Raw genomic sequence first — 26,560 nt, forward strand, 5'->3', positions numbered from 1 at the left:
TTCATAGATACATGCCAGTTGCCAAGCGCTCAAATTTTGATCATGTGACCTTGAGGTTGCCATAACACTTACATAAGTGTAAGAACCAGTCATAAGTCACTTTTTCAGTGCCACCGTAATCCTGAACAGTCACTAAACAAATGGTTGTAGCAATAGCAATAGCACTTAGACTTACAGTACTTTTCAGAGTATAAGACGCACCTTCCTTTTTTGGTGAGGAAAACAAGAAAAAGAAATCTCCCTCTGCCTCCCAACAATTTTGCCTCGTTGCAGCAAACAGCCTGCTTCACTTTCATTTTCATTTTCAGCATAGCTTGATTAGCACAAGAAGAAAAAAAATCTGCTCCCAGCAATTTACCTCCTTGCAGCAAGCAGCAGAGGCCCCTGCAAAACAGCTGAGAGTCGGGAGGCCGATCTAAGGGACAATCAACTTGTGCTAATTAGGCTGTGCTGAAGCTGAAACGAGCTGTTTCTTCTTGCTGCTTGCTGCAAGGAGGTAAACTGCTGGGAGGCAGAGGCCAAAGGGTGGGGGCCAGTGGGTGGGCGGCAGGGGTGGGTTCTACTTATCTTTACTATTGGTTTGCAACAGGATCGCATGCGCAAATTCGCTTCGCTCACACGCGTGCCTTGCTTCTGCGCATGAGCAGATCGCTTCTGATGATGTCAGGGTCAGTGGGCGGAGCCTTCCGCCAGTTTTACTACCGGTTCTATAGAACCAGTCCGAACCGGGGGCAACCCACCACTGGTGGGCGGGGCTACATTCGGTGTATAAGACGCACCTAAATTTTCACCCCCTTTTAGGGGGGAAAAAGGTTCATCTTATACTCCGAAAGTACGGTATATACAGCTTCACAGTGCTTTTACGGCCCTCTCTAAGCAGTTTACAGAATCAGCATCTTGCCCCCAACAATCTGGCTCCTCAGATTGTTGGGGGTCTGGGTCCAGATCATGGACTATCTGTAAAATATAATTCCACGCAGGCAACTAAGTCAAAGGAGATCAAACCGCCTGATTCTTCTGCGATCAGCAGAGGAATTAAGAGAAGAGGGAAGTATTTCTCACTGTTCCCTCTTACTTACGAGATGGCTTCTTCACGGTTTTCTCCCCACGAGAAACAATGGCCGAACTGAGAGTCTGCAAATTCGTGAAGGCCTCCTGCGGCAGCCACGCTGAAATAACCCCAGACGTTCTTATTACTGCGAAAGTTCAGTTCTTGGACTGTTCCAGAACTGGGTTTAAATCCCTGGAATATAAAATGGAACATTGTTTTTTAAACACACACACACACACAGACTCACATCTGACTGGATTGGAATATTCATTTTAAAAGTCTTCATTTCTTTTTTTATATATATAAAGTTTTATTGTTTTATTACTACACATTATGACAAACACATAACATACAACATATAAATATATCCTCTTTTTAACAAGCGTCATCATTTCTAACAGGGCAAGAGAAACATATTCCAGGATTCTACATTAGTGTTTTTCAACCTCAGCAACTTTAAGATGTGGGGACTTCAACTCCCAGAATCCCCCAGCCAGCAAGTTTATGATGTGTGGCCTTCAACTCCCAGAATTCCTCAGCCAGCAACATTAAGATGTGCGGCCTTCAACTTCCAGAATCCCTCAGCCAGGAACTTTAAGATGTGGGGATTTCAACTCCCAGAATTCCCCAGCCAGCAATTTTTAAGATGTGTGGACTTCAACTCCCAGAATTCCTCAGCCAGCAAGTTTATGATGTGTGGCCTTCAACTCCCAGAATTCCTCAGCAAGCAAGTTTATGATGTGTGGCCTTCAACTCCCAGAATTCCCCAGCCAGCAACATTAAGATGTGCGGCCTTCAACTTCCAGAATCCCTCAGCCAGGAACTTTAAGATGTGGGGATTTCAACTCCCAGAATTCCCCAGCCAGCAACTTTTAAGATGTGTGGACTTCAACTCCCAGAATTCCCCAGCCAGCAGGTTTTAAGATGTGTGGACTTCAACTCCCAGAATTCCTCAGCCAGCAAGTTCATGATGTGTGGCCTTCAACTCCCAGAATTCCTCAGCCAGCAACTTTAAGATGTGGGGATTTCAACTCCCGGAATTCCACACATCTTAAAGGTGCTGAGATTGAAAACCACTGATCCATATCTTTATTAATCCTATTTATCGGGTGCATCATAATGTGTATAAACATTGTAGACACATAAGAGTATTCTTCAAAAAAATATCCATTCCATATCCCTTGATCATGCTTCCTCCTCATTGTGGCATTTCTACCATTAATAGTGACAAGAATGCCCTTAGGTGAAAGTAAAGTAGGGTCAGACCAATTTCAGTGGGAAGAATTCAGTGGCTTTAAGTTTAAACAGGAATGTCAAAAAAGAAGGTGCTGGAGAAGATAGAAAAATCAGAGGAGTGAATTCATAAAGTCCCCGGGAACTGAGCTAATTGTTTCAGTCATTTAACACGCTCTACATGGGGCTACCCTTGAAGACTATTCGGAAGCTACAACTGGTACAGAATGTAGATTCACGGAGAGTTCTAGCACATGTAATATCCCTGTTGCTTTCAGGTCCAATTCAAGGTGTGGGTGTTATTATTACTTTTAAAGCCCTTTATGGCATGGATCCAGGGAACCTAAAGAGCCATCTTGCGCAAAAGGGATTGGCCTATCCCACTCGATCCAGCGGAAGAAGCCTACTGAGATCCCATCTGCCAAAAAAAAAAAAAAAAACAATTGACTGGCAGGGTGCAGGGGAAGGGCCTTTGCTGCTGTGGCCCCACTTTCTGGAATATTCTCCCACTGGAAGGGAGGTTGGTCTCCACACTTTTGATCTTCTGGAAGAGCCTAAAAACCTCTGGGTGGCTGAGAAAAAATCCTCACCTTCATGTCACCTGTCCTCTTGAGGTTTTTTTAACCTTCTTATTGAATTTTCTTAATTTTAATCATTTTGTATTTTTTTTTATCACTTTGTAAAATACCCAGTTACTTCAACAGTGAGATGGGAAGCAAAATTAATTCATCCATCCATCCATGAATCAATTTAGCTTTATTTCTCCTGGGACCACAATTTCAAGAAAAGACTCTACTTCCCATATATATATATATATATATATATATATATATATATATATATATATATATATACACACATACATACATACATACATACATACATACATACATACATACATACAGTCTCCCACCTAGCAGGAAGAACTTGCTGGCTGTTAGAAAAGAAAAAAGCCCAGAATCGAGTGGATGTGATTCTACTGAGCTAGGGCTGCAGAAAAATCTTGGTTACGTAGGGAAAACCTGTCTAGAAGAAAAACATACATACATACATACATACATACATACATACATACATACAGTCTCCCACCTAGCAGGAATATATATATATATATATACATACATACATACATACAGTCTCCCACCTAGCAGGAATATATATACATACATACATACATACAGTCTCCCACCTAGCAGGAAGAACTTGCTGGCTGTTAGAAAAGAAAAAAGCCCAGAATCGAGTGGATGTGATTCTACTGAGCTAGGGCTGCAGAAAAATCTTGGTTACGTAGGGAAAACCTGGCTAGAAGAAAAACATACATACATACATACATACATACATACATACATACATACATACATATAATAGCCCACCTTCATTATTTTTCAAATAATTGAAGGCAGTGAATATATATACGCAATGCACCTTCCTCTTCTTGCTTTCCCCATAACAACAATCCTGCAAGGTAGATTGGGCTGAGAGAAGGTGATCCCATCTTTATTATCTTTGCAAATAAGTCAAAGTGGCAAATGTTATCCAACACACTTTCTTCCTCTTATTTTTCTTCCTCTTATTTTCCTCTTATTTTTCTACAATCCTGGGAGGTGGGTTGGGCTGAGAGAGAGGGAAGGGACCGGCCCAAAGTCACCCAGCTGGTTTTCATGGCTAAGGTGGGACTTGAACTCGTGGCCTCCTGCTGCTTTCTAGCCCGGCGCCTTAACCACTGGGCCAAACCGGCAGAAATATAAGAAGGCTCACCTCATCGGGGTTCTCACTGGTGATACGGGCTGCGATCACGTGACCCCGCGGACAAGGCACATGGGCCGAGCTGTCAAAGTCAATAGGGGTGTCTCCCCAGGGTGAAGCTCCATACATGATCCGGATATCTTTGATCCTGTGGAGAGGAATTCCCATCGCAATCTGAAAAAAAAAAAAAAGGAAAATACAGCCTTTGTCATATTTAGATGCACAATAGAAAGATCTTCCACTAACACCACTAAGCATAAGTGTCCCAACATCTGTGTTGTGTTTTCTTGTTTCGACTTAAAAGGATCTATAAGTATTAACCAAGACTACGATTATGGAGTCATCTGAATTTTTATTTTCTCAGCATTACTGGTAATCCTCGACTTACGATGACAATTGAACCCAGAATTTGTCACTAAGCAAGACAGCCGTTAAGTGAGTTTTGTCCCATTTTATGACCCTTCTTGACCCAGTTCTTAAGTGAATCACTGCAGTTAGTAGTGCATTACTAAGTTAGTAATACGGTTGTTAAGTGTATCTGGCCACTGTCATAAATATGAATCAGTTGCCAAGTGTCCAAATTCTGATCACATGACCATGTGGATGCCGCAACGGTCATTAAATGTGATAAACAGTCACAAGTAACTTTTTCCAATGCCATTGCAACTTTGAACAATCCCTAAATGGAAGTGAATGAAGGAAAAGATCTACCTGTATCATCCACTTCTTTTAATGACTCCATAATCCCTTGTGGGGCGGAGTCTAGGAACTGAATGGAGTGTTTACTGGCCGGATGCCCTTCCTGTCGCCAATGCAGAGTTTTGTTCAGCAGATATATTCTCATTGTGCCCAGAGAGAGAAATATCAACCTCTACCTAGGATTGAACTCACAGCCTCCTGATTGTGAGGCGAGAGCTCTACCTCCATGCCATCGCACACTCAAAAAAATCTACCTGTATAAACTCTTTAAATCAGTATTTCTCAACTTTGGGGACTTTAAAATGTGTGGACATCAACTCCCACAATTCCCCAGCCAACTAAAGAATTTAAAATCAACCAGTCCGTCACCAATAAGTAATAATTTCCTGATCTATTTTGTGGAGAACTTTCACCGATAAATTTAAAGGTTCTATATTTTTGAAGGACGGTTTTTGGCCTTTTATTGGTAGAGCCCAGAATGCTTTTGAAACTGGACTGAAACAGATTTCCACCCCTTATTTTCAGTCAAAAATAAAGTTTAGTGCTCAAGGAGAGGGAGATGTTTAATCACACGAAGGCTTTTGATCTTCTAGGCCACAACAATTTTTAGGGAGCCGTTGAAAATCTGGTTATCCTGGGCTACCTCACCTGCCTATTGGAAAATGTGTATGAGGGCCAAGAAATGAGAGTCAGAATAGAAAACAGATAGTCCTCGACTTACAACGGTTCATTTAGTGACCGAAGTTACAGCAGCACTGAAAAAAGTGACTTACAACCGTTTTTTACGCTTACGACTGCTGCAGCATCTCCATGGTGATCAAAATTCAGACCCTTGACAAGTGACTCATATTTATGACGGCTGCATCACTTAACAACCATGTTACTAACTTAACAACTGCAGTGATTCACTTAACAACTGTGGCATGAAAGGTCGTAAAATGGGGTAAAACTCACTTAACAAATGTCTCACTTAGCAGCATAAATATTGGGCTCAATTGTGGTCATAACCTGAGGACTACCTGTACGGAACAAGTGAAATGGTAGAAAATTGAGAAATGTGCCAAGATTGTATAATGGTCTCCTTATTTATTTAACTTCCATTGCAGAATACATTATTCAGATTACATTATGGGAAATGCTAGGTTAGAACAATTGGACTTGTCACTGGCACATCATTAACTTCAAATATGCTGATGCTGCTACTTTGATAGTTTTTAACAAGGAAGACTTAAGGAAACCCTTATTGATGGTAAAAGAAGAGAATGGCAAAGGTATAGTATCTTCTGCTCAATATTTAAAAAAAATCTAGAATTTTGTCAAGAGGCAATGCTTTAATGGTATGGTTGTTCATCGGTATAGTTGCACACTGCCATGAATCTTTATTGATTTGGTGGTGTGCAACTAGAATAAATCGTAAAAATGATCTATATTTTTTCATAATACTTTGGTTATCTGTAAACTATTATGGGTATAGAATATAAATAAATGCATGAATGAATATCGAAGAGGAAAAAAACTACTTTTTAAATATACATAACAGGTTTATTGTCCTTTTGGTACAGTTTTTATTTAGAAATCTAAAAATGGTTGCAAATGTAAAGAAAAAATAAAGGAAGGAAGGAAGGAAGGAAGGAAGGAAGGAAAAAAGGGGAGGGAGGGAGGGGGGAAGGAAGGAAGGAGAGAGAATAAGGGGGGAGGGAGGGAGGAAGGAAGGAAGGAAGGAAAGAATAAGGGGAGGGAGGGAGGGAAGGAGGGAGGAAGGAAGGAGAGAGAATAAGGGGGGAGGGAGGGAGGAAGGAAGGAAGGCAGGAAAGAGAATAAGGGGAGGGAGGGAGGGAGGAAGGAAGGAGACAGAGGGAAAGGAAAGGAAAGGAAAGGAAAGGAAAGGAAAGGAAAGGAAAGGAAAGGAAAGGAAAGGAAAGGAAAGGAAAGGAAAAAGCAAAACAAAACAAGAGTAAAAAATAGTTGAAGAAACAAGAAAAATAAGCAACTTCTAATTTTTTTTTTCAACAGTTACAAACTCAAAAGCTGTCTCCCTCTTGGTATTACAAAAATCCCTCCAATCTCTTATTTATTCCTTTTTCAAGCATCAAATCGTAAATCTTCATTTCACTTTTTTTTCCCATTTCCAGCAAAAAGTCCATAAACGGCTTCCAGCCTTTTATTTTTTTAAAAAAGTACGACAGCTGCATTTTCCGAGAAAGACCTCAGAAACTCATAACCTCTCTCGAAAGTCAAGTTCGCCTCCATTACACACAGACGGAAACACCGAGTACCAAAATGTTCCCCTCATGTGAAAACACACCCTCCCGTTTCAAAACAACCAGGGAAAGTGGTTTTTTTTTCCCAGCTGCCTAACGCAACACTTCACTTTCCAAAGCCAGAACTCTTCCCTTGCCTTATCAGCACTCTGATCTTGTTCCAAGTCCAGAACGACTCACTTCTTGCGACATTTGGAACAAATCTCACCTTCTCTAGATTTTGGAAGAACTGGTTATTCCAGCTGAAGTCTGCAGATTGGCCCATGCTTAGCAACTGGCTTCGGCCTTCCCACCGGGTCTTCTCGACTTACTTGGAGTTGAGCGGAAGGCAGGTTGACGTCAGCCACCATTTCTGTACAAGGATGCTCGACCTGCAGCCGAGGGTTTAGCTCCAAAAAGTAAAAACTCCCATCTTGGCTGTAAAGATATTCCACCGTCCCGGCACTGACGTAGCCCACCATCTTGGCGAGTTTGACCGCACACTGAAAAAAAGAGAGAAAGGGCTACTTTCAAAAGACATCTTTTGAACCACAACAACTTCATGGGGTCATTTTCTTGGGTAGTCTCCGAGTTCAAGAGAATGGGCCCAAGGAACTCAGATCTGGTGATGACTATGGGACAATGGAACTCACCGCAACCCAGAATTACCATTCTGCTTCCCTACTTATTTCAAGATTGTTCACAAAAGCCATCTTGTTCCGATCAACTTTTAAAGCAAGGGGGCCATCTCAGTAGGTAGCAGGAGCAGCACATTGGCAAACCTATCTAAGCTCAGAAGCTAAGCAGCATCAGGCCTGGTTAGGAGATGGATGGGAGACCACTCAGAAATCTCTAAGCGATAAACTAGACCAGGGGTGTCAAACTCGATTTCATTGAGGGCTGCATGAGGGTTGTGTTTCACCTTGGGGGGGTGAGGGGTAGGCGTGGCCATGGTAGGCATGGCCAGGGTGGGCGTGGCCAGGGTGGGCATGGCCAGTTTAACATCACTCGTGTCGAGGGACACCTGTGGTGGACAAGTGCTAAGGCAGGGCTTCCCTCAGATCCTCCCTCAATCTCATTATAATTTCCTTCCTTCCTTCCTTCCTTCCTTCCTTCCTTCCTTCCTTCCTTCCTCCCTCCCTCCCTCCCTCCCTCCCTTCCTGTCTGTGATGACTGGGCTGGTTGGCTGCGGTCATGAAGCAATTCATCCAAAGTCATTAACTGAGATGTCATGTGATCATAACCTGCAACTTCCTAATGGCTTCCCCAATGAATACAAGTAGTCCTTTTTTTTTTAATTTGATTTATATGCCGCCCTTCTCCGGAGACTCAGGGCAGTTTACAATGCGTTAAGCAATAGCCTTCATACTTTTGTATATTTATACAAAGTCAGCTTATTGCCCCCACAAACTGGGTCATCATTTTACCTACCTTAGAAAGGATGGAAGGCTGAGTCAACCTTGAGCCTGGTGAGATTTGAACTTACAGTAATTGCAGACAGCTGGTGTTAATCACAATGCTTTTAGTCTGCTGAGCCAAGCCCTTGACATACAACAGTTCATTTAGTGATGTTCAAAGTTACCACGACGCTGAAAAATGACTATTTTTCACAGTTACAACCTTTGCAGCATCCCCGTGTCCATGTAATCAAAATTCAGATGTTTGGCAACTGGTTCATACTTATGACTGGTGCAGCATCCCGGGGTCATGTGATCACTTTTTGCGACCTTCTGACAAGCAAAGTCAACAGGGAACCCAGGTTCACTTAACAACCAGGTTACTAACTTATCAACTGCAGTGATTCTGTTCACAACTGTGGCAAGAAATGTTGTAAAATGGGGCAAAACTCAAATTCTCACTTAACAACATGAATTTTGGGCTCAATTGTGGGCATAAGTTGAGGACTACCTGTATGTGAGAAGCCAGTTGTGGAGGTCACAAATGGGAATCACATGACCACAGGACACGACAACCATCACCAGTGTGGGCAAACATTTATCCCTTCTGGAGGATTTCAACTTCCTCAATTCCCCAGCCAGCTTGCTTTAAGGTGTGCGGACTTCAACTTCCAGATTTCCCCAACCGGCATGCTGGCTGGGGAATTCTGGGAGCTGACCTCCACACATCTTAAATCCACCAAGGTTGAGAAACACTGTTCTAGATTGAATATTGATATTGTTTCCTGATTGCTTATTTGTAACCTACGGCTATCATTAAGTATTGTATTTTATGATTCTTGATGAACGTATCTTTTCTTTTATGTACACTGAGAGCATATGCACCAAGATAAATTCCTTGTGTGTCCAATCATACCTGGCCAATAAAAATTGTATGTATGCTGATTAGTGTATATTTAAAGTGACAATAATGTTTCTATTCTATTGTATTCTACTCCATTCCATTCCATATATTCTATTCTATTCTATTCTATTCTATTCTATTCTATTCTATTCTATTCTATTCTATTCTATTCTATTCTATTCTATTCCATTCCATTCCATTCCATTATATTCTTTCTAATTTCTTTTCTATTCTATTCTATTCTATTCTATTCTATTCTATTCTATTCTATTCTATTCTATTCTATTCTATTCTATTCTATTCTATTCTAATATGAGTTGTTTATTCATACACAAACTTCTCTAAGTACCTACAATACAGTCTTTATAAAATTGGGGAGCTAATCGGTTTCATATCAGACTGAAGATCAGTTGTGTTCTACACACACATTTAATCAGGTTACTGAGTTAATCCATTTTTGGTGCCATATTCTAAACCTTAAATGAACCAGAGGCTTAAACTGGATAAGAGACTAAGTTACTCCCACTCACAAAACCAACGCAAGGCAAATACAGAACCAGCTCGGCATATTGTATGAATGCCTCTGCCAAATATTCCCCTGGCCTAGTTACATGTGCTGGATGAGTGCAGTATTGTGGGTTTCTCAAAATCCTCTTCTTTTGTTTCAATCATATTTCAAAGATGCTCCACTGAGCATAAAATAAAGCCTAAAGGCAACATAGTATACATTGGCATACTACTTACATACGTATCCCTCTAAGTTTCATTTATACAATACAGTGAAGTCCTCGATTTACAACAACAATTGAGCCCGAAATTTCTGTTGCTACGAGAAAACAGCTGTTAAATGAGTTTTGTCCCATTTTACAACCTTTCTCACCACCGTTAAGTGAATCACTGCAGTTGTTGAGTTAATAAGAGGGTTGTTAAGCGAATCTGCATTCCCCATTGAGTTGGCTTGTCAGAAGGTCGCAAAAGGGGATCGCATGACCCCCGAGACACTGCAACTGACATAAGTAGAAGTCAGTTGCCAAGTTTCTGAATTTTGATCATGTGACCACAGGGGAAATGCTGCGGTAGTCGTAAGTATGAAAAATGGTCATAGATTACTTTTTTCAGTGCCATTGTAATTTTGAACAGTAATGGGATGGGATGGGATGGGATGGGATGGGATGGGATGGGATGGGATGGGATGGGATGGGATGGGATGGGATGGGATGGAATGGAATAGAATAGAATAGAATAGAATAGAATAGAATAGAATAGAATAGAATAGAATAGAATAGAATAGAATAGAATAGAATAGAATAGAATAGAATAGAATAGAATAGAATAGAATAGAATAGAATTCTTTATTGGCCAAGTGTGATTGGACACACAAGGAATTTGTCTTCGGTGCATAAGCTCTCAATGTACATAAAAGCTATAAGAGATACCGTATTTTTCAGAGTAAAAGACGCACCTTTTTCCCCCTAAAAGGGGGTGAAAATTTAGGTGCGTCTTATACACCAAATGTAGCCCCGCCCACCCACTGGGCCCCACTCTTTGGCCTCTGCCTCCCAACAGTTACCTCCTTGCAAGCAAACAGCAAGAAAAAACAGCTCCTTTCAGCTTCAGCACAGCCTAATTAGCACAAGTTGATTGGATCGGCCTCCCGACTCTCAGCTGATTTGCTCTCAGCTGATTTGCGCAGGGCTCTGCTGCTTGCTGCAAAGAGGTAAATTGCTGGAGCAGATTTTTGTTTTCCTTGTGCTAATCAAGCTATGCTGAAAATGAAAATGAACGTAAAGCAGGCTGTTTGCTGTTTGCTGCAACGAGGCAAAATTGCTCAACATAAACAAACTGTTGTAAGTCGAGGACTACCTGTAGCAACAAACGAGCACCTAATTCCGACTCTTCCACCACAAATGTGAGGAGTGGGCTACAGTTCTCCCCTCTCAAAGTCAGAATTCCCACCTACCTGTTCCATATGTTCAAAGACAGCCAATGTTGCAATAGATGCTGGAGCCTCCTCAATAATTTTCTGATGCCGGCGCTGCACGGAACAGTCTCGGCCGAAGAGGGAGATGGCATTGCCATATTGATCGGCAAGGATCTGGACCTCAAGGTGGCGGGATTGCTTAGCCAGTCGCATCACGAAGATCGGTGAGCCGGGCACCTCAGTTTGTACCTAAGAGTCAGACACAAGCAGGCAGTGACCAAGCAATTCGGTTTTTAGCAGGGGAGTGTATTTGCCAGGTTCAAAAGCCATTAAAAAAAGAGTCCCAAAGATGCTTTTTTAAACGTCAACTGGACTTTCAATTGATTTTTCCTTGAAGATGTTTCGCTTCACATCCAAGAAGCTTCTTCAGTTCTGCCTGAATAGTGAAGGATGGAAACATTTATATTCCTTGCAGTCATCTGGTCATTAGCACTCCTTCTGAGAGTTGTTGAGACCACTTGGAGGTTTATTTGTGCCCTCAGAGTCATCTGAATAGTGCAAACAGCTGTGGAGCCTTCTTGGAACTGCTGAAAGGATTGTGATGAAAACAGGAGAGAGGTGGTGTCATATCCCACCCGTTCGGTTGAGAGAGGGCTGTTCAATTTTGACATAGATGGCCTCTTTGACCCCTCTTTCAAACCAACTGTCCTCTCTGTTCAGAATGTGGATTTTGCTGTCTTCAAAAGAATGACCTTTGTCTTTTAAATGCAGATGGCCTTCTGAATCTTGTCCTGATGGGTTTGTTCTCCTATGTTGTTTCGTGCTTCCAGGAACTGCCTGGAAGCACGAAGCCGAGAACACCAGCCTGAAGATGACGAATGAGACTTCGTCGAAACGTCGCCAAGACACTTCCAATTTTACGTGGGAGAAGACCCGAATAACCAAAGACCTATATATATATATATATATATATATATATATATATATATATGTTTTCTCAGGTTTTCGCGGGTGTTTGTATGTAGGTCTTTGGTTATTCGGGCCTTCTCCCACGTAAAATTGGAAGTGTCTTGGCGACGTTTCGACGAAGTCTCATTCGTCATCTTCAGGCTGGTGTTCTCGGCTTCGTGCTTCCAGGCCATAGTGGGATGATATCTCAAAATCATCACTTTCAGGCTTGTCAGACATTTTGTGTTGTTTGTTCTGAGACTTATGGGAGACTGGGATAGCACTATTTCTGTCTTTTTGGACTTCATCGGCCAGATATCATCCCACTATGCCATTTAACAACTTGATGTACATAGGAAAAAACCCTGACTACAAAAATATCATACATTTGAACCTATGAATTAAAAAGAATAAATATTTGACCTTTACAGGGAGGAGTCATAAAATATGGGTGTGGCTGGCCGATGAAGTCCAAAAAGACAGAAATAGTGCTATCCCAGTCTCCCATAAGTCTCAGAACAAACAACACAAAATGTCTGACAAGCCTGAAAGTGATGATTTGAGATATCATCCCACTATGGCCATTTAACAACTTGATCTACATAGGAAAAAACCCTGACTACAAAAATATCATACATTTGAACCTATGAATTAAAAAGAATATATATATATGTGTGTGTGTGTGTGTGTGTGTGTGTGTGTGTGTGTGTGTGTGTGTATCACATTGCTCAGTTTGTGTCTAGGTGTTTTATCCTCGAGGTATCCTTTGAAAGACCCAGATCAACCTCCAAATGGCCTCAACGATTTTCTTCCTTCCATTTGCCACCATTCATTCAGAACTGAGGAAGCTTCTTGGATGAGAGGTGAAAGGTCTTCAAGGAAAAACCAAGAAAGTCCAGTTGCCTTTTGAAAAAAAAAAAACACCTCTGGGGCCACCCTGAGCTGGATGACTAAGAATCTCCGTAGACATTAAGAAAAAGTGTTTCCCTCCCCCACAGATCATTAGTTCACCCAGTGTAGTGGGAGGAAGGAATGGCCTTGAGGGACAGGAAGAAGAGATTATCAAGAAAATGATCAGATAAAAGGAACTTGAGTCTGGAACAGAATGTAACCCAAGAAAGCCTCTCAGGCAAGAGCTTTCCTAGCTTTCACGAAGATTAAGCGGAGGAGAGGAAGCAATGTTCTGAGTTGCAAGATTAAAGTCAGCCATTCACGGCTCAGTGGTGGAATTCAGCCGGTTCCGTCCGGTTCGCGCGAACCGGTAGTGGCAACTGCGGGAGACCTCGCCCACCCACTCGAACATAATGCGTGACTACTGCACATGTGCAGAAGGCCGTGCGCATGGGCAGAGGTGGCGCATGCGCTCACATTTGCAAACCGGTAGGGAAGGTAAGTGAATCCCACCTCTGATGGATGAGCAGATTAGAAACCAAAGACCAATATTATTTATATTATATATTTTCATTATAAAAGTATAGTAATAGAACCCTGCAAATCTTCATTGTGCTTTCTCTCTCCTCCTTTTTATTTTCATGAGAACTCGGGAGGGTCCCCAAAATTCCCCAGACTTTCACAATTACCCAGCTAATACACATACAGATGTATGGCCCTCAAGTCCCAGAATTCCCTGCTAGCATGCTTTAACCGGTGTGGACTTCGATTCCCAGAATTCCCCAGCCAGGATACGTTAAGATGTGCAGATGTCAACTTCTAGAATTCCACAGCTAGCATGCTTTAAGGAGCGTGGACTTCATCTCCCAGAATTCCCCAGCCAGCAGGCTTTAAGTTGTGCAGACCCCAGCTCCCAAAATTCCCCAGCCAGCATGATTTAATGTGTGTGGACTTCAACTCCCAGAATTCCCCAGTCAGCACGATGGCTGGGGAATTCTGGGACTTCCACACATCTTAAAACAGCCAAGATTGAGAAGCATTGGGCTAGGAGCTGACAATACCGAATAGATCAGGGATGGAATGGTACCTATGGCCCTTTTATGACTTGTGGACTTCAACTCCGAGAATTCCCCAGTCAGCATGATGGCTGGCTCACGAATTCTGGGAGTTGAAGTCCACAGGTCTTAAAGGGGCCACCGTTCCCCACCTCTGTAATAGAACCATTGGGCCTCATATTGACTTTTTTAACCATTTCTAATCTGGAGATTCTAAGATTTGGAATTTCAAGACATTTCGCCAGACTAAGGAAATATGCCCTAGAAGAAACATACCTGTCTAAAAAGGTTGGGAAAATCATCGGCATTGTTTACTTTCCGGATTCCTTTCCCTCCTCCTCCTTCAGAGGCTTTGATCATAACCGGATAACCAATAGCTTCAGCAGCCTGAATGCAAGGTAAGCCACAAATGAATGAGATTTATTACAAGATCGATAATTGTCCTTAAGTTTCTGGACAGGTAGAAAAAAAAAGAGCCCCACCCCCATCACAACTCCAAAATTCAGCAAGGCCAATAAAGTAGCCTCCTAAAATTTAGGGGTCTTCCATCCTTAATCTTAGATCTACTTCTCCACTCAAGAGTGGTGTATATTCTGGGGGTGCTCTTGGATTCTTGGCTCCTGTTTAAAGGGCAGGGGATACCTGTGGCCAAGCACACCTTTGCACAGCTGCCCCTTCCTGAATCCTCCAAGACGATCACTCAATGCCTTTTTCATCTCATGACTTGACTACTGCAATGCAAGCTACATGGGGCTGCCCTTGAAGACTACTCAGAAGCTTCAACTGGTCCAGAATGTAGTAGCCTGGTCAGTGGTAGGCTTGCCTCAGTATATCTTTGTGATATTTGTTACTTCGCAAGCTCCACTGGTTACCAGTACAGGTAGTCCTCGACTTACAAACAGTTCCTTTAGCGACTGTCCGAAGTTACAAAGGCACTGGCAAAAGTGACTTATGACCATTTTTCACACTTAATGACCGTTGCAGCATCCCCACGGTCACGTAATTTACATTCAGATGCTTGACAAACTGACTCGCATGTATGACGGTTGCAGTGTCCCAAGGTCCAGTGATCGCTTTTTGCGACTTTCTGACAAGCAAAGTCAATGGGGAAGGCAGATTCACTTAACAACTGGGTTACTAATTTAACAACCACAGTGATTCATTAAGGCAAGAAAAGTTGTAAAATGGGGCAAAACTCACTTAACAAATTTCTCACTTAGCAACAGAAATTTTGGGATCAGTTGTGGCCATAAGTTGAGGACTACCTGTATACCTCAAGGTACCTATTCAGATAATCCACACATCTTCAAACATCTTGAAGGTTAAGAAACAGCGATCGAATAAATACACAAATGCTTCTGCGTTTAGCACTAAGCTCCAGAGCTTGAGACACAAAAGTGGGATGTTGTATTCATGGCTGAAAGTTCAGCTCTATGGATAAGATACTTCAGCGGCCATGCTTACCCTCAAGCCATGATCCACATCCGTCACACAGCCCTTCTCATATAGTTCCTCGGGAACATTCAAGATCCGCTTTTGAAAGTCGTTTTCTTGCCAATCTACCTGGAGACCTGAAAGCCAGAAGATTTGTAATGATCCAGACACAGGTGTGTTCTAAATTTAATTCGTTTCCCATTGAACTCGAAGGAATATTTGAGAGGGTCCTTGGTCCTCTCTGAGCTTGCTTGTTTCCTTATCCAAACTAGGTTAGATCATCAGTGCTAGTGAGGAGTCGGGTTTGCTCTCAATTTAAATTCTATTGGGTCCCCTGTAAGTGTTGGTGGGGGTCATCTTAGAGGCTATTTGGTTGAGCTGTTTACTGTTGGTTAGTTTGGCAGTTCCTTGATTGGGGTATTGTTTTCTTGATTGTTGGTTTGATGTTAACCTTGGAGTTAATCTATGCCAGGTGTCGGCAACCTGTGGCTCCAGAGCCGCATGCGGCTCTTTTGTCCCCCTGCTGTGGCTCCCTGTTGGCTGAACCCATCACAGGCCGGCCCCGCCCCTCGCCTTCCCAGTCACTCCTTACCTGGCCTGAGAGAAAGAGATGAAAAAGAGAGAGAGTGAGGGAGAGAGAGGGGCAATACAGAGAGAGAGAGAGAGAGAGAGAGAGAGAGAGAGAGAGAGAGAGAGACAGAGAGAGAGAGAGAGAGGGAGGAAGAAAAAGAAAGACAGACACAGAGAGAGACACAGAGAGAGAGATACCTGTTTTCCACAGAAAACACTTAGAGCCACAAAACCTGGGTAGGCGTGGCTGGGGTGTGTGTCATGTGACTGGATAGGAGTGAGTGATGTCAAGTTGGCCACACCCACCCAGGTTTTGTGGCTCCTGGCGTTTTCTTTTCTGTGGGAAACGGGTCCAAATGGTTCTTTTGAGTGTTTAAGGTTACAGACCCCTGATCTATGCTCATCTGGGTGCTGATTGCAGGTAGGGAGATGGGGAAGAAACAAAAAGTCCCAAACAAGCTGCTAGAAGATAAACTGACAGCAAATCCCACTCCTTATTAGCACTGATGATATTATCTGCTCTGCTAATAAAGTTCTGCAAGAAAATAATCAAGCTCAGAGAGCACCAAGGACTCATTTCAACCCTGAGCTACAAATATTCTCTTTTAAAGGAACATTTCCTAATTGGTTTTTCTTTGAGTAATGACACACAAACCCATTACCCAATCACAACCGGCACATTCAAATTGACTTAATGTGTTTTATCTACATTGGGTAAAAAAGGACGTCCTGATAAGCTACTTGGGATAAGGAAGGAAAAAGTTTGGGAAGGACCATCCTGACTGAATTGGCAATACTGGTAGTCTTCCACTTACAACTCTTTGTTGAATGACCATTCAAATGTCACTGAAAAAGGTGACCTAGGACCAGAGGTGAAATCTACTTACCTTCCCTACCAGTTCGGAAGTGCACGCGCCACCCGCGCGCGGACCAGTGGTGAAATCTAAAATTTGTTACTACCGGTTCTGTGGGCGTGGCTTGGTGGTGGTGGGGTAATGCTTTCAAAAGGCTCTGAGATCCCAGCTGAGTTGCCTGATCGGCAGAGGCTATTTTTCTTTTAAATGCCTCTGACGATCAGGCAACTCAGCTTGGATCGTCAGAGCAGAGGCTTTTAAAAGAAAAAAAGCCTCTGGCGATCAGGCAACTCAGCTTGGATCGTCAGAGACATTTAAAAGAAAAAAAGGGTTTTTTTCTTTTAAATGCCTCTGACGATCCAAGCTGGGTTGCCTGATCAGCAGAGACTTTTTTTCTTTTAAAAGCCTCTGATGATCCCAGCTGAGTCACGCGATCATCAGAGGCTTTTTTTTTTGCTTTTAAAAGCATTTTTTCAGCCGAAAAGGTTGTAGAAAAAATGCTTTTAAAAGTAAAAAAAAAAAGCCTCTGATGATTGTGTGGCTCAGTTGGGCATGGGGGGGGGGGCAGGGATTTTTGCTACTGGTTCTCCAAACCACCTGCCTCCATCGCTACCGGATCGGGTGATCCGATCCGAACCGGGAGCATTTCACCCCTGGCGCAGACCCTCTGCAAATGCACAGAGGGTAAAAAACAGGTTACTTCCTGGTTAAAACCAGGAAGTAACAACGACTGGGCGGGTGGGTGGAACCTCGCGCTGCCGTCGCTACCAGTTCTCCGAACCACCCGCCACCGTCGCTACCGATTCAGCCGAACCGGTCTGAACCGGTAGCATTTCACCCCTGCCTAGGACCGCTTTTCAAACTTACAGCATTCCCCACGGTTGTGTGATCAAAATCCAGACGCTTGGCCACTGACTCACATTTATGACACCTGTGTCATGTGATCTCTTTTTGTGACCTTCTGACAAGCAAAGTCAATGGGGAAGGCAGATCCACTTAACAACCGGGTTACTAACTTAACAACTGCAGTCTTTCTCTTAACCACTGTGGCAAGAAAGGTCATAAAATGGGGGCAAAACTCATTTAACGAATGTTTTGCTTAGTAACAGAAATGTTGGGCTCAGTGGTGGCCGTAAGTCGAGGACGACCTGCCTTTAAAAAGGGAGGGAAGAACCTTAAGCTAAACACTCCATTTCAGTCAATCCAATTCACTCCGCATAGCGACAAAATCAGAAGCGATCCTGCCAGTTGTCTCCCCTAGAAATAATTTTCTCCCCCGTCTCCTCCAAACCATTTCTAAATGCTATTGCATGTCAGAAAGGGATTGCAATACACTCTTCACCCTATTCTATTCTTTCCCAATTAGTTGCAAAATCAGGTCTCCAGATTTCAAAAGCCACTGTTTGGTATGAGTTCATTATCTGGATATAAATTTCATCACCAGCATTTGAACTTTATGGAGTCAATTATGTGGCTGTGAGCCAAAACCAGTGGTGGGATTCAGCCAGGTCGCACCTATTCGGAAGAACCGGTTGTTAACTTTCTAAGCAGTTTGGAGAACTGGTTGTTGGAAGAAATTCCCCCTCCCCTTCTTTACAGGGCTAATCCTGTTAGGAAGGCAGGAAGGAAACATTCTGCTGTTGTTTCTAGCCTAATCTTTATTGCCCTGCTTACAGAAACTGCCTCTCTGGTTAACACTTATTACATTGTAACAACTAAGGCAAAGCGCCCATCGACGTGAGTAATGTTGAGTTGGCCACGCCCACACGGTCATGACCACCAAGCCATGCCTACCCAGCTGGCCATTAGGGCAGACAACCGGTTGTTAAATTATTTGAATCCCACCACTGGCCAAAACTAAAGAAACTTTTTTTAAAAAAAAGAAAAGAAAGAGCAGGGGAAATGGGTTACATCCATGGTTCGAGAATTTTCTCTCCAGGCAGAAAAGAGCCAATTGTTCATATCTCGGAAGTCTAGAATGAACCAAAATCCATACCGACCAATCTTTCTGCCTTGAATGGAAGTTATCTCTAAGCCAGGCTGCCATCCAGCCAAATTGAGCCCCTCTTGAAAAGTTAAGCAGGATCAAATCTTGATAGAAGAAAATATTTGTAGTTGAGGATTGAACTATGGGGTCCTTGGTGCTCTCTGAGTTTGGTGCTTTCCTTGCAGACGTCTCATTACCAAACTAGGTAACATCATCAGTGCTAGAAGGGAGTGAGGTTTACTCTCAGGAATACGTCTCAGATCTCCTGATATTGCAAACCTTCTCTTTTTCTAGGCTTGGGCTAAATTTCCAGAAATGACTCTCACCTTCCAGATGAGAATAAAGCATGCCCAACTAAAGATTGTCCATGGGATAACAGAATTGGAACCTTGGAGGTTTTTTAGTCCAACCCACTGCTCAAGCAGCGGGCCCTATACCATGTCAAACAAATAAATGATTGTCCAAACTTTTCTTAAAAACCTCTCATATTAAGAGATTACGATATCATATGCAGTACTGTTGCTGTTATTATTTGATTGTTTGACATTTATATCACTATACTTGTAATTTTCTATCGTCTTTCTTTTGTTAAACTAAAACAAGCATGTTGTCAAGCTTCGTTGTTATCTCCAAATAAATGAATTTCCAAACGCCCAATCTTTGAGGAAATTTTTCTCTTTATTGAGCATAACGAACTGACCCTGACTCAATGCGCAGTTAGCACTGAACTTTGGCCCCCCAAAAACCTCTCTTTCCAGTTCCCAATTCTCTGCGTCTCATTGGCCATTTTCCAAGCCACTCTACTCATCCCATCTCTGTCAGTTCACAGGAATGTCCCCCTCCCATCCCATCTCCGTGGAGACAGTTCTTCAGGGGAATTAAGTAGGTGAAAGTTCAAGCCTCTCCTCTCATTCCTTATGGCAGCTTGGAAGCTGACACATATTTTATTATATAATTGCACAGGTAGTCCTCGACTTATAACTGCTCACTTAGTGACAATTCAAAGTTATGGCACATTGAAAAATGTGACTTATGACCATTTTTCATAGATACAACCTTTGCAGCATCCCCATGATCATGTGATCAAATTTCAGATGGTTGGTATCTGGTTCATATTTATGACCGTTGCCGTGTCCCAAGGTTAGGTGATCAGCTTTTGCAGCCTTCTCACAAGCAAAATCAATGGGGAAGCCAGATTCGCTTAACAACTTATCGACTGCAGTGATTCATTTAACAACTGTGGCAAGAAAGGTTGTAAAATGGGGCAAAACTCACAACAACAGAAATTTTGGGCTCAGTTGTGGTCGAAGTGGAAGACTACCTGTATCTGTATGGAAGAGAGTTGGAAGTAACCCTTTTTTAGTTTTTATATCACTTTCTAAATTTTCCTCATCCCCCTCACTTCCCTCTAGCACTGATGACGTTACCTAGTTCGGTAATGAAACGTTTGCTAGAAAACCACCAAGCTCAGATAGCACCAAAAAGTCACCCAGGGTCAAATCTGCTTACTACCCTGTTTCCCCCAAAATAAGACATCCCCTAATAATAAGCCCAATCGGGCTTTTGAGCACATGGCAATAAGGGAGAGCGCTTATTTCAGGGTTAAAAAAAAAAAAGACTGGGTCTTATTTTCGGGGAAACAGGGCCTCCCGTATCATTTCTCAGGGTTTATTTTAAACAACGGTTTATTGCCATATGGAGGAATTTGGTCCATAGTCACATGATCTTGAACACGTCTTACCGCTGCCGCTCCATGGAAGGGTAGGGATACCCGCAGTTTGCGCCACTATAGAAGAGGCAATTTTATCTCCTAATGCCCACATCGCTTGGCTTGGGGGACCTAGAAAAAATAAACAAATTAACAAAGGTTCAGCAACAAGATCAAAATTGTTCTTTTCATTTACTAGCATTGATTTACTGAACGCCACACGGCTTATCATGTCCACCTCAACTGTGTTAATTGCTTTCCTAGATATTCCACCTACAGCCACCGTTTTTGGGGACAGTGTTTTATTCCTCATTTTGTTCTATTTCTTCAGGATTTTCTTCTCAAGCTGCCTCCTTTTCTTTTTTTTTTCAACACTCTGCTTTTTTTATATATATATATAATATTTTTTTAAAAAAATATATATAAATATTCCATCTTCCCTTAAACAGTGTGTCGTCTGGGTACAAATATCTCTGTGCAATAAGCATCAAAATTTACAACAGTATTCATTACATTGATATTAATTCTCTGATCTTACAATTGTAGTATTGAACATAGTAACCTATTCATTTTTCCCTCTTAACATATCTTCTAATAAGAATATAATATTAAGCATAATAATCCTAATAGTCATAATAATAACAATCATCATATTGTTTACATCTCTTATCTTAACATATTTTCTACTTTTCTCTAATCTCCTTCTTTATTTCCAACTTCCATTTTTATTCTCTAACCATCGATAAAATAATTCCCATATCATATAATATTCAGTTTGTTCTTTCTCCTTAATTGTAAGCATTAATCTGTTCATTTCTGCACATTCTAATATTTTCCTAATCACCTTCTTATCAGTAGGGATCTCTTCACTTTTCCAGTTTTGTGCAAATACAATTCTAGCTGCAGTTAATACATGGATAATTAAATATGTGTTCTCTTTACTATAAGTTTCAGGTAAAATCCCCAAGAAAAATATTTCTGGTTTTAAATCAATGTGCTACTTTATCATCTTTTCCAGCCATGTATGTATTTTTGTCCAGTATTTTTTTTTTGCTTCTACACATGTCCACCACATATAATAAGACCCAGGTATTGGTGGCACTTCCAACATTTGGCTGATTTATCTTTGAACATCTTTGCCAACCTCGCTGGTGCGAAGTGCCATCTATAAAACATCTTATACAGATTTTCTTCATATGCATTTAACATTGTTAATTTGTAGTTCCTGTCCCACAGTTTCTGCCACTCCTGTGCTTTTGAGGGACCATCAGAATACAATGAGGAGAAGAGCCATTCCATTCCTAACTGTTAAGCCGTTTTCTTCTGGCTGGACCCCCATGAGTCCCCTTGCAACAATAAACTAACTGGATCTATTTCAGACAAACTTTGAACACTTTACCCATGAAAGCAATGCTGTTTTTGTGGAGCAGTTCTGGAAGCTTGGGATTCTCTGACGCATGGCCCCAGCCGGCCCACACGGCCTGGAATTAGAAAAAAAGAAGTCAGATTTCCTTGCGAGGAGATCTAAAACAAATACAGTAGTCCTCGACTTACATTTGTTCATTTAGTGACCATTTGAAGTTACAACGGCACTGGAAAAAAGTAATTTATGACCATTTTTCACACTTACAACTTTTGCAGAATCCCCGTGGTCATGTGATTTACATTTGGATCCTTGGCAAATGACTCATATTTATGACGGTTGCAGCGTCCCAGGGTCACATGATCCCCTTTTGCGACTTTCTGACGAGCAAAGTCAATGGGGAAGCCAGATTCACTTAACAACCGTGTGATTAACTTAACACCTGCAGTGATTCACTTAACAACTGTGGCAAAAAAAAATTGTAAAATGGGGGCAAAACTCACTTAACAAATGTCTCACTTAGCAACATAAATTCTGAGCTCAGTTGTGATTATAAGTCAAGAACTACCTGTATAGCTAGCCCTCGACTTATAACTACAATTGAACCTGGAATTTTGGTCATTAGTCATTGCAATCATAAATCGAATTACCAGATTCGATTTTGCAACTGTTTTAACATGGTCATTAAGCAAGACACCAATGGTCATTAAGTGAATCACATGGATGTAAGTCCAAATCCAGCTTAACAGGCATTTTTTGCCAGGAAATCATGACCAGAGGACATATACTGTGTTTCCCCGAAAATAAGACCCTGTCTTATATTTTTTTGAACCCTGAAATAAGCGCTTGACTTTATTACCATGCACTCAAAAGCCTGATTGGGCTTATTATCAGGGGATGTCTTATTTTGGGGGAAACAAAGTAATCAAGTGACCGCAGGATGCTACAACCGCTTGTAAATGTGAACCAGTTGCCAAGGGTCCAAAATGTGATTATATTGACAGCGGAGATGGCACAACAGTTGTAACTTTGAGGATGGGTCATAAGTAACGTTTGTCAAGCCTGTCATAACTTCAAATGTTGGTTAAGTGACCGATCAGAAATCAAGGACTACCTATAGAGAAAGATATTTGTGACTGCAACTCTCCCCCAGTACAATCCAAAGTTCACATTTTTGGATTGTACAGAAGCCAACAACATTCCATGCATCGTGGAATGGCATTCCATTCCAAACTGAACACAGGTATGAGCATGCCTTAATAAGTCTACATGAAGACACCTAAATTATTTCACACACTTCTAAAATATCTAGGAATATTCTGGCTTGTTTCCAAGACGTCAAATGTATCTTCATCCAGAATACTCCATTCAGAGTAACAGAGTTGGAAGGGACCTTGGAGGTCTTCTAGTCCAACCCCCTGCTGAAGCAGAAAACCCTGTAACATTTCAGACAAACGACTGTCCAATCTCTTCTTAAAAACCTCCAGTGTTGGAGCACCCACAACTTCTGGAGGCAAATTGTTCCACTGATTGATTATTCTCACTGTCAGGAAATTTCTCCTTAGTTCTAGGTTGCTTCTCTTCTTGATTAGTTTCCACCCACTGCTTCTTGTCTTACGCTCTGGTGCTTTGGAGAATAGCTCGACTCCCTCTTCTTTCTGGCAGCCTCTGAGATATTGGAACACTGCTATCATGTCTCCCCTAGTCCTTTTTTTCATCAAACTAGACATATCCAATTCTAGCAACCATTCTTTGTATGTTTTAGCCTCCAGTCCCCTAACCATCTTTGGTGCTCCACACTGCACTCTGTCTCATAGAATAGAATAGAATTCTTTATTGGCCAAGTGTGATTGGACACACAAGGAATTTGTCTTTGGTGTATATGCTCTCAGTTCTCGGCTTGTCGTTCGTTCAGAACTGCGATAGGAAATAATCACCAGTAACACACAGAGAATCAGGGTTTACTTTGGCAATGATAAGCTTGCAGTCAAAAGTAAAGTACAAGTCGGTGTTTTGGTTCAAAGTCAGCGCTGGGTGTAATCACACCACAGCGCTATTTAACAAAACTCAGCCCCTTAAACATACATCCGGTGATTATCAATCAAGCACCCCCCACTCCCTTAACAGTAACAGCTGCGAGCAGCGAGGACAGCAGAATCGGAGAGGCCCAGCAACGTCATCAATCATTGCCCTGAATGCTGCTATCCAGGAACTGTTTGTGTGTTCTCTGCGGCTGCTTATCTCCACTCCTTCGTCTCCCACACCCCCCATTGATGGCGAGCTCCGGCAGGACTCGACAGGCGGCCCCCCCTACCAGGAGCTCACCTATAAATAGAAAGCATACAGATGTTAGTCACTGTTACGATCCTGCATTAGGTTTGTCTGGGTATTTCCGATGGAACCGTTGTATCAATCGGGCAGCGTGAACATCGGGTGCTGCCACCCACGAGGCCTGTGTTACAGGGTATCCTTTCCACCGCACAAGATATTGTAACATCCCCCTACGAACCCTGGAGTCCAATATTCGGTCTATCTCATATTGGTTGGTATGCACGGGACCCGGTGGAGTAGTTGAGGTACCTGGCCTTTCTATCGTCACCGGTTTCACCAAACTGCTATGGAATACGGGATGTATCCTACTGAACAGAGGGGGAAGTTTAAGAGCTACGGTTACAGGATTGATGACTTGTGTTATGGGAAATGGTCCTATATATTTAGGTCCTAATTTTTTACTGGGCAGTCGGAGTTTAAGGTATTTCGTAGATAAGTATACTTTGTCTCCTATCCGGAATGGTTTTGGATCAGCTCTTTTCTTGTCTGCATATTTTTTGTACTCGTCTGCTGCCTTTTGTAATGCTGTTTTTACACTTGGCCATACATTACTAATTTTATCGGCCCAACTGCGTGGCGTGTCACCGTCTGTCATAGGGGGATCTAACTCTGGAATGGCTGAAAACTCTCGGCCATATATTACTTGGAAAGGGGAGAACCCAGTACTGCGGTGGGGTATGTTGTTATATGCCACTTCGGCGAAAGGCAGGAGTCCTGACCAATTCGTCTGCTGGTATGAAACGTAGCATCTGATATATCTTTCGACCATGGCATTGGCCCGTTCAGCCGCCCCGTTAGTGCTCGGGTGGAATGCTGAACTTAACCCTTGAGAGGACCCAATTAAACGGACAAATCGTCTCCAAAACTTAGAGGTGAATTGAACACCGCGGTCGGATATAATCCTCTTAGGTGCTCCATGGAGACGATAGATATGTTGCAAAAAGAGTTCGGTTAATTGTCGCGCGGATGGTATGCTTTTACATGGCACAAAGTGGGCCTGTTTCGAAAACAGATCTACCACCGTCCAAATTACAGTGTGGCCATGGCTAGGGGGAAGATCGACTATGAAATCCATAGCTATCTCTTCCCAAGGCCTGCTAGGATTCGCGACTGTCTGTAATAGTCCTAACGGTCGTCCAGACCAGGGTTTGGCGGTTGCACAGGTTGTGCAACCTTTTACGTATGTTTCTATGTCCTTACGCATTCGTGGCCACCAGAATTGCCTCCTCACAAGGTGTAGAGTTTTTAAATACCCAAAATGGCCTGCTGATTTGGCATCATGGCACCTGCATAACACTACATTCCGTAAACGTTCTGGAACATATATTCTATTCTCCCTCCACGCTATTCCATCATTATAGCTAACCATAGAGGGGTTTTGGATTACCCATTGATCCTGTTGTAAAGCTGTTTTAAACTCGGTACGTAAGTGACCATCTACTTCTGTAAGTCTTAATAGGGTTTGGGAAGGTGCAATTAGAGGTTCTATCACTTCCTCTCGCTTGCTATTATACTGTGGCATCCGGGACAGCGCATCAGCCAGGAAGTTTTTCCCAGCAGGAACATACCGCAACCGGAAAGAGAAACGCTGAAAATATTGTGCCCACCTTATCTGTTTGGGAGATAGTCGCCTGGGCGTTTGTAAGGCTTCTAGGTTTTTATGGTCCGTCCATACCTCAAAAGGATGAGACGCCCCCTCCAAGAGATGTCGCCATGTCATCAACGCCCAACGGACCGCGAATGCCTCTTTTTCCCAGATTGCCCATGCCCGCTCTGTCGTGGTTAACTTTTTAGACGTATAGGCACAAGGTTGTAACCCTCCCTGCTGTGTTCTTTGTAGGAGTACTGCTCCTACAGCCACGTCGCTAGCATCTGCTTGGACTACGAATGCCTGCGTTGGGTCTGGATGCTTGAGTACTGGTTCTTGAGCAAAGAGTGTTTTTAACTGCTCGAAAGCCATTTGACACGCTGACGACCACGTCAACGCTTGTCCCGGCTTTGGTTTAGCTGTGGCCGGTTTGGTCCGTAACAGATCCGTTAGTGGTAGGGCTATTTCAGCAAATCTGGGAATGAACTGCCGATAGAAGTTTGCAAAGCCTAGAAAGCTCTGTAATTGCTTTCTGGTTCTAGGGGCCTGCCATTCAAGCACTGCCTGGACTTTTCTGGGATCCATCTCTACCCCGCTCTCTGATATTCTATAGCCTAGATAATCTATCCTCTTTTTGTGA

The 26,560-nt window shown here is 42.5% G+C and overlaps 1 protein-coding gene across 2 annotated transcripts in view; it reads right to left on the reverse strand.

The window, feature by feature from the left end:
- Positions 1 to 26,560, reverse strand: part of ACACA (acetyl-CoA carboxylase alpha) — a 252,226-nt gene that overhangs the window by 204,480 nt on the left and 21,186 nt on the right. For both annotated transcript variants that reach the window (XM_070932018.1, XM_070932017.1), the window contains 8 exons: positions 22,038 to 22,119; positions 20,672 to 20,770; positions 15,550 to 15,656; positions 14,362 to 14,472; positions 11,231 to 11,440; positions 7,302 to 7,472; positions 4,043 to 4,204; positions 1,080 to 1,243 (listed from right to left, as the gene is read on the reverse strand). In XM_070932018.1, the coding sequence (XP_070788119.1) occupies positions 1,080 to 1,243; positions 4,043 to 4,204; positions 7,302 to 7,472; positions 11,231 to 11,440; positions 14,362 to 14,472; positions 15,550 to 15,656; positions 20,672 to 20,770; positions 22,038 to 22,119 (1,106 nt within the window). The remainder of the gene's footprint in view (positions 1 to 1,079; positions 1,244 to 4,042; positions 4,205 to 7,301; positions 7,473 to 11,230; positions 11,441 to 14,361; positions 14,473 to 15,549; positions 15,657 to 20,671; positions 20,771 to 22,037; positions 22,120 to 26,560) is intronic.

The sequence above is a fragment of the Pituophis catenifer genome, unplaced genomic scaffold (genome assembly GCF_029215685.1).
Source record: "Pituophis catenifer annectens isolate HBS135680 unplaced genomic scaffold, rPitCat1.0.hap2 SCAF_1, whole genome shotgun sequence".
In the NCBI taxonomy this organism is placed as follows: domain Eukaryota; kingdom Metazoa; phylum Chordata; class Lepidosauria; order Squamata; family Colubridae; genus Pituophis; species Pituophis catenifer.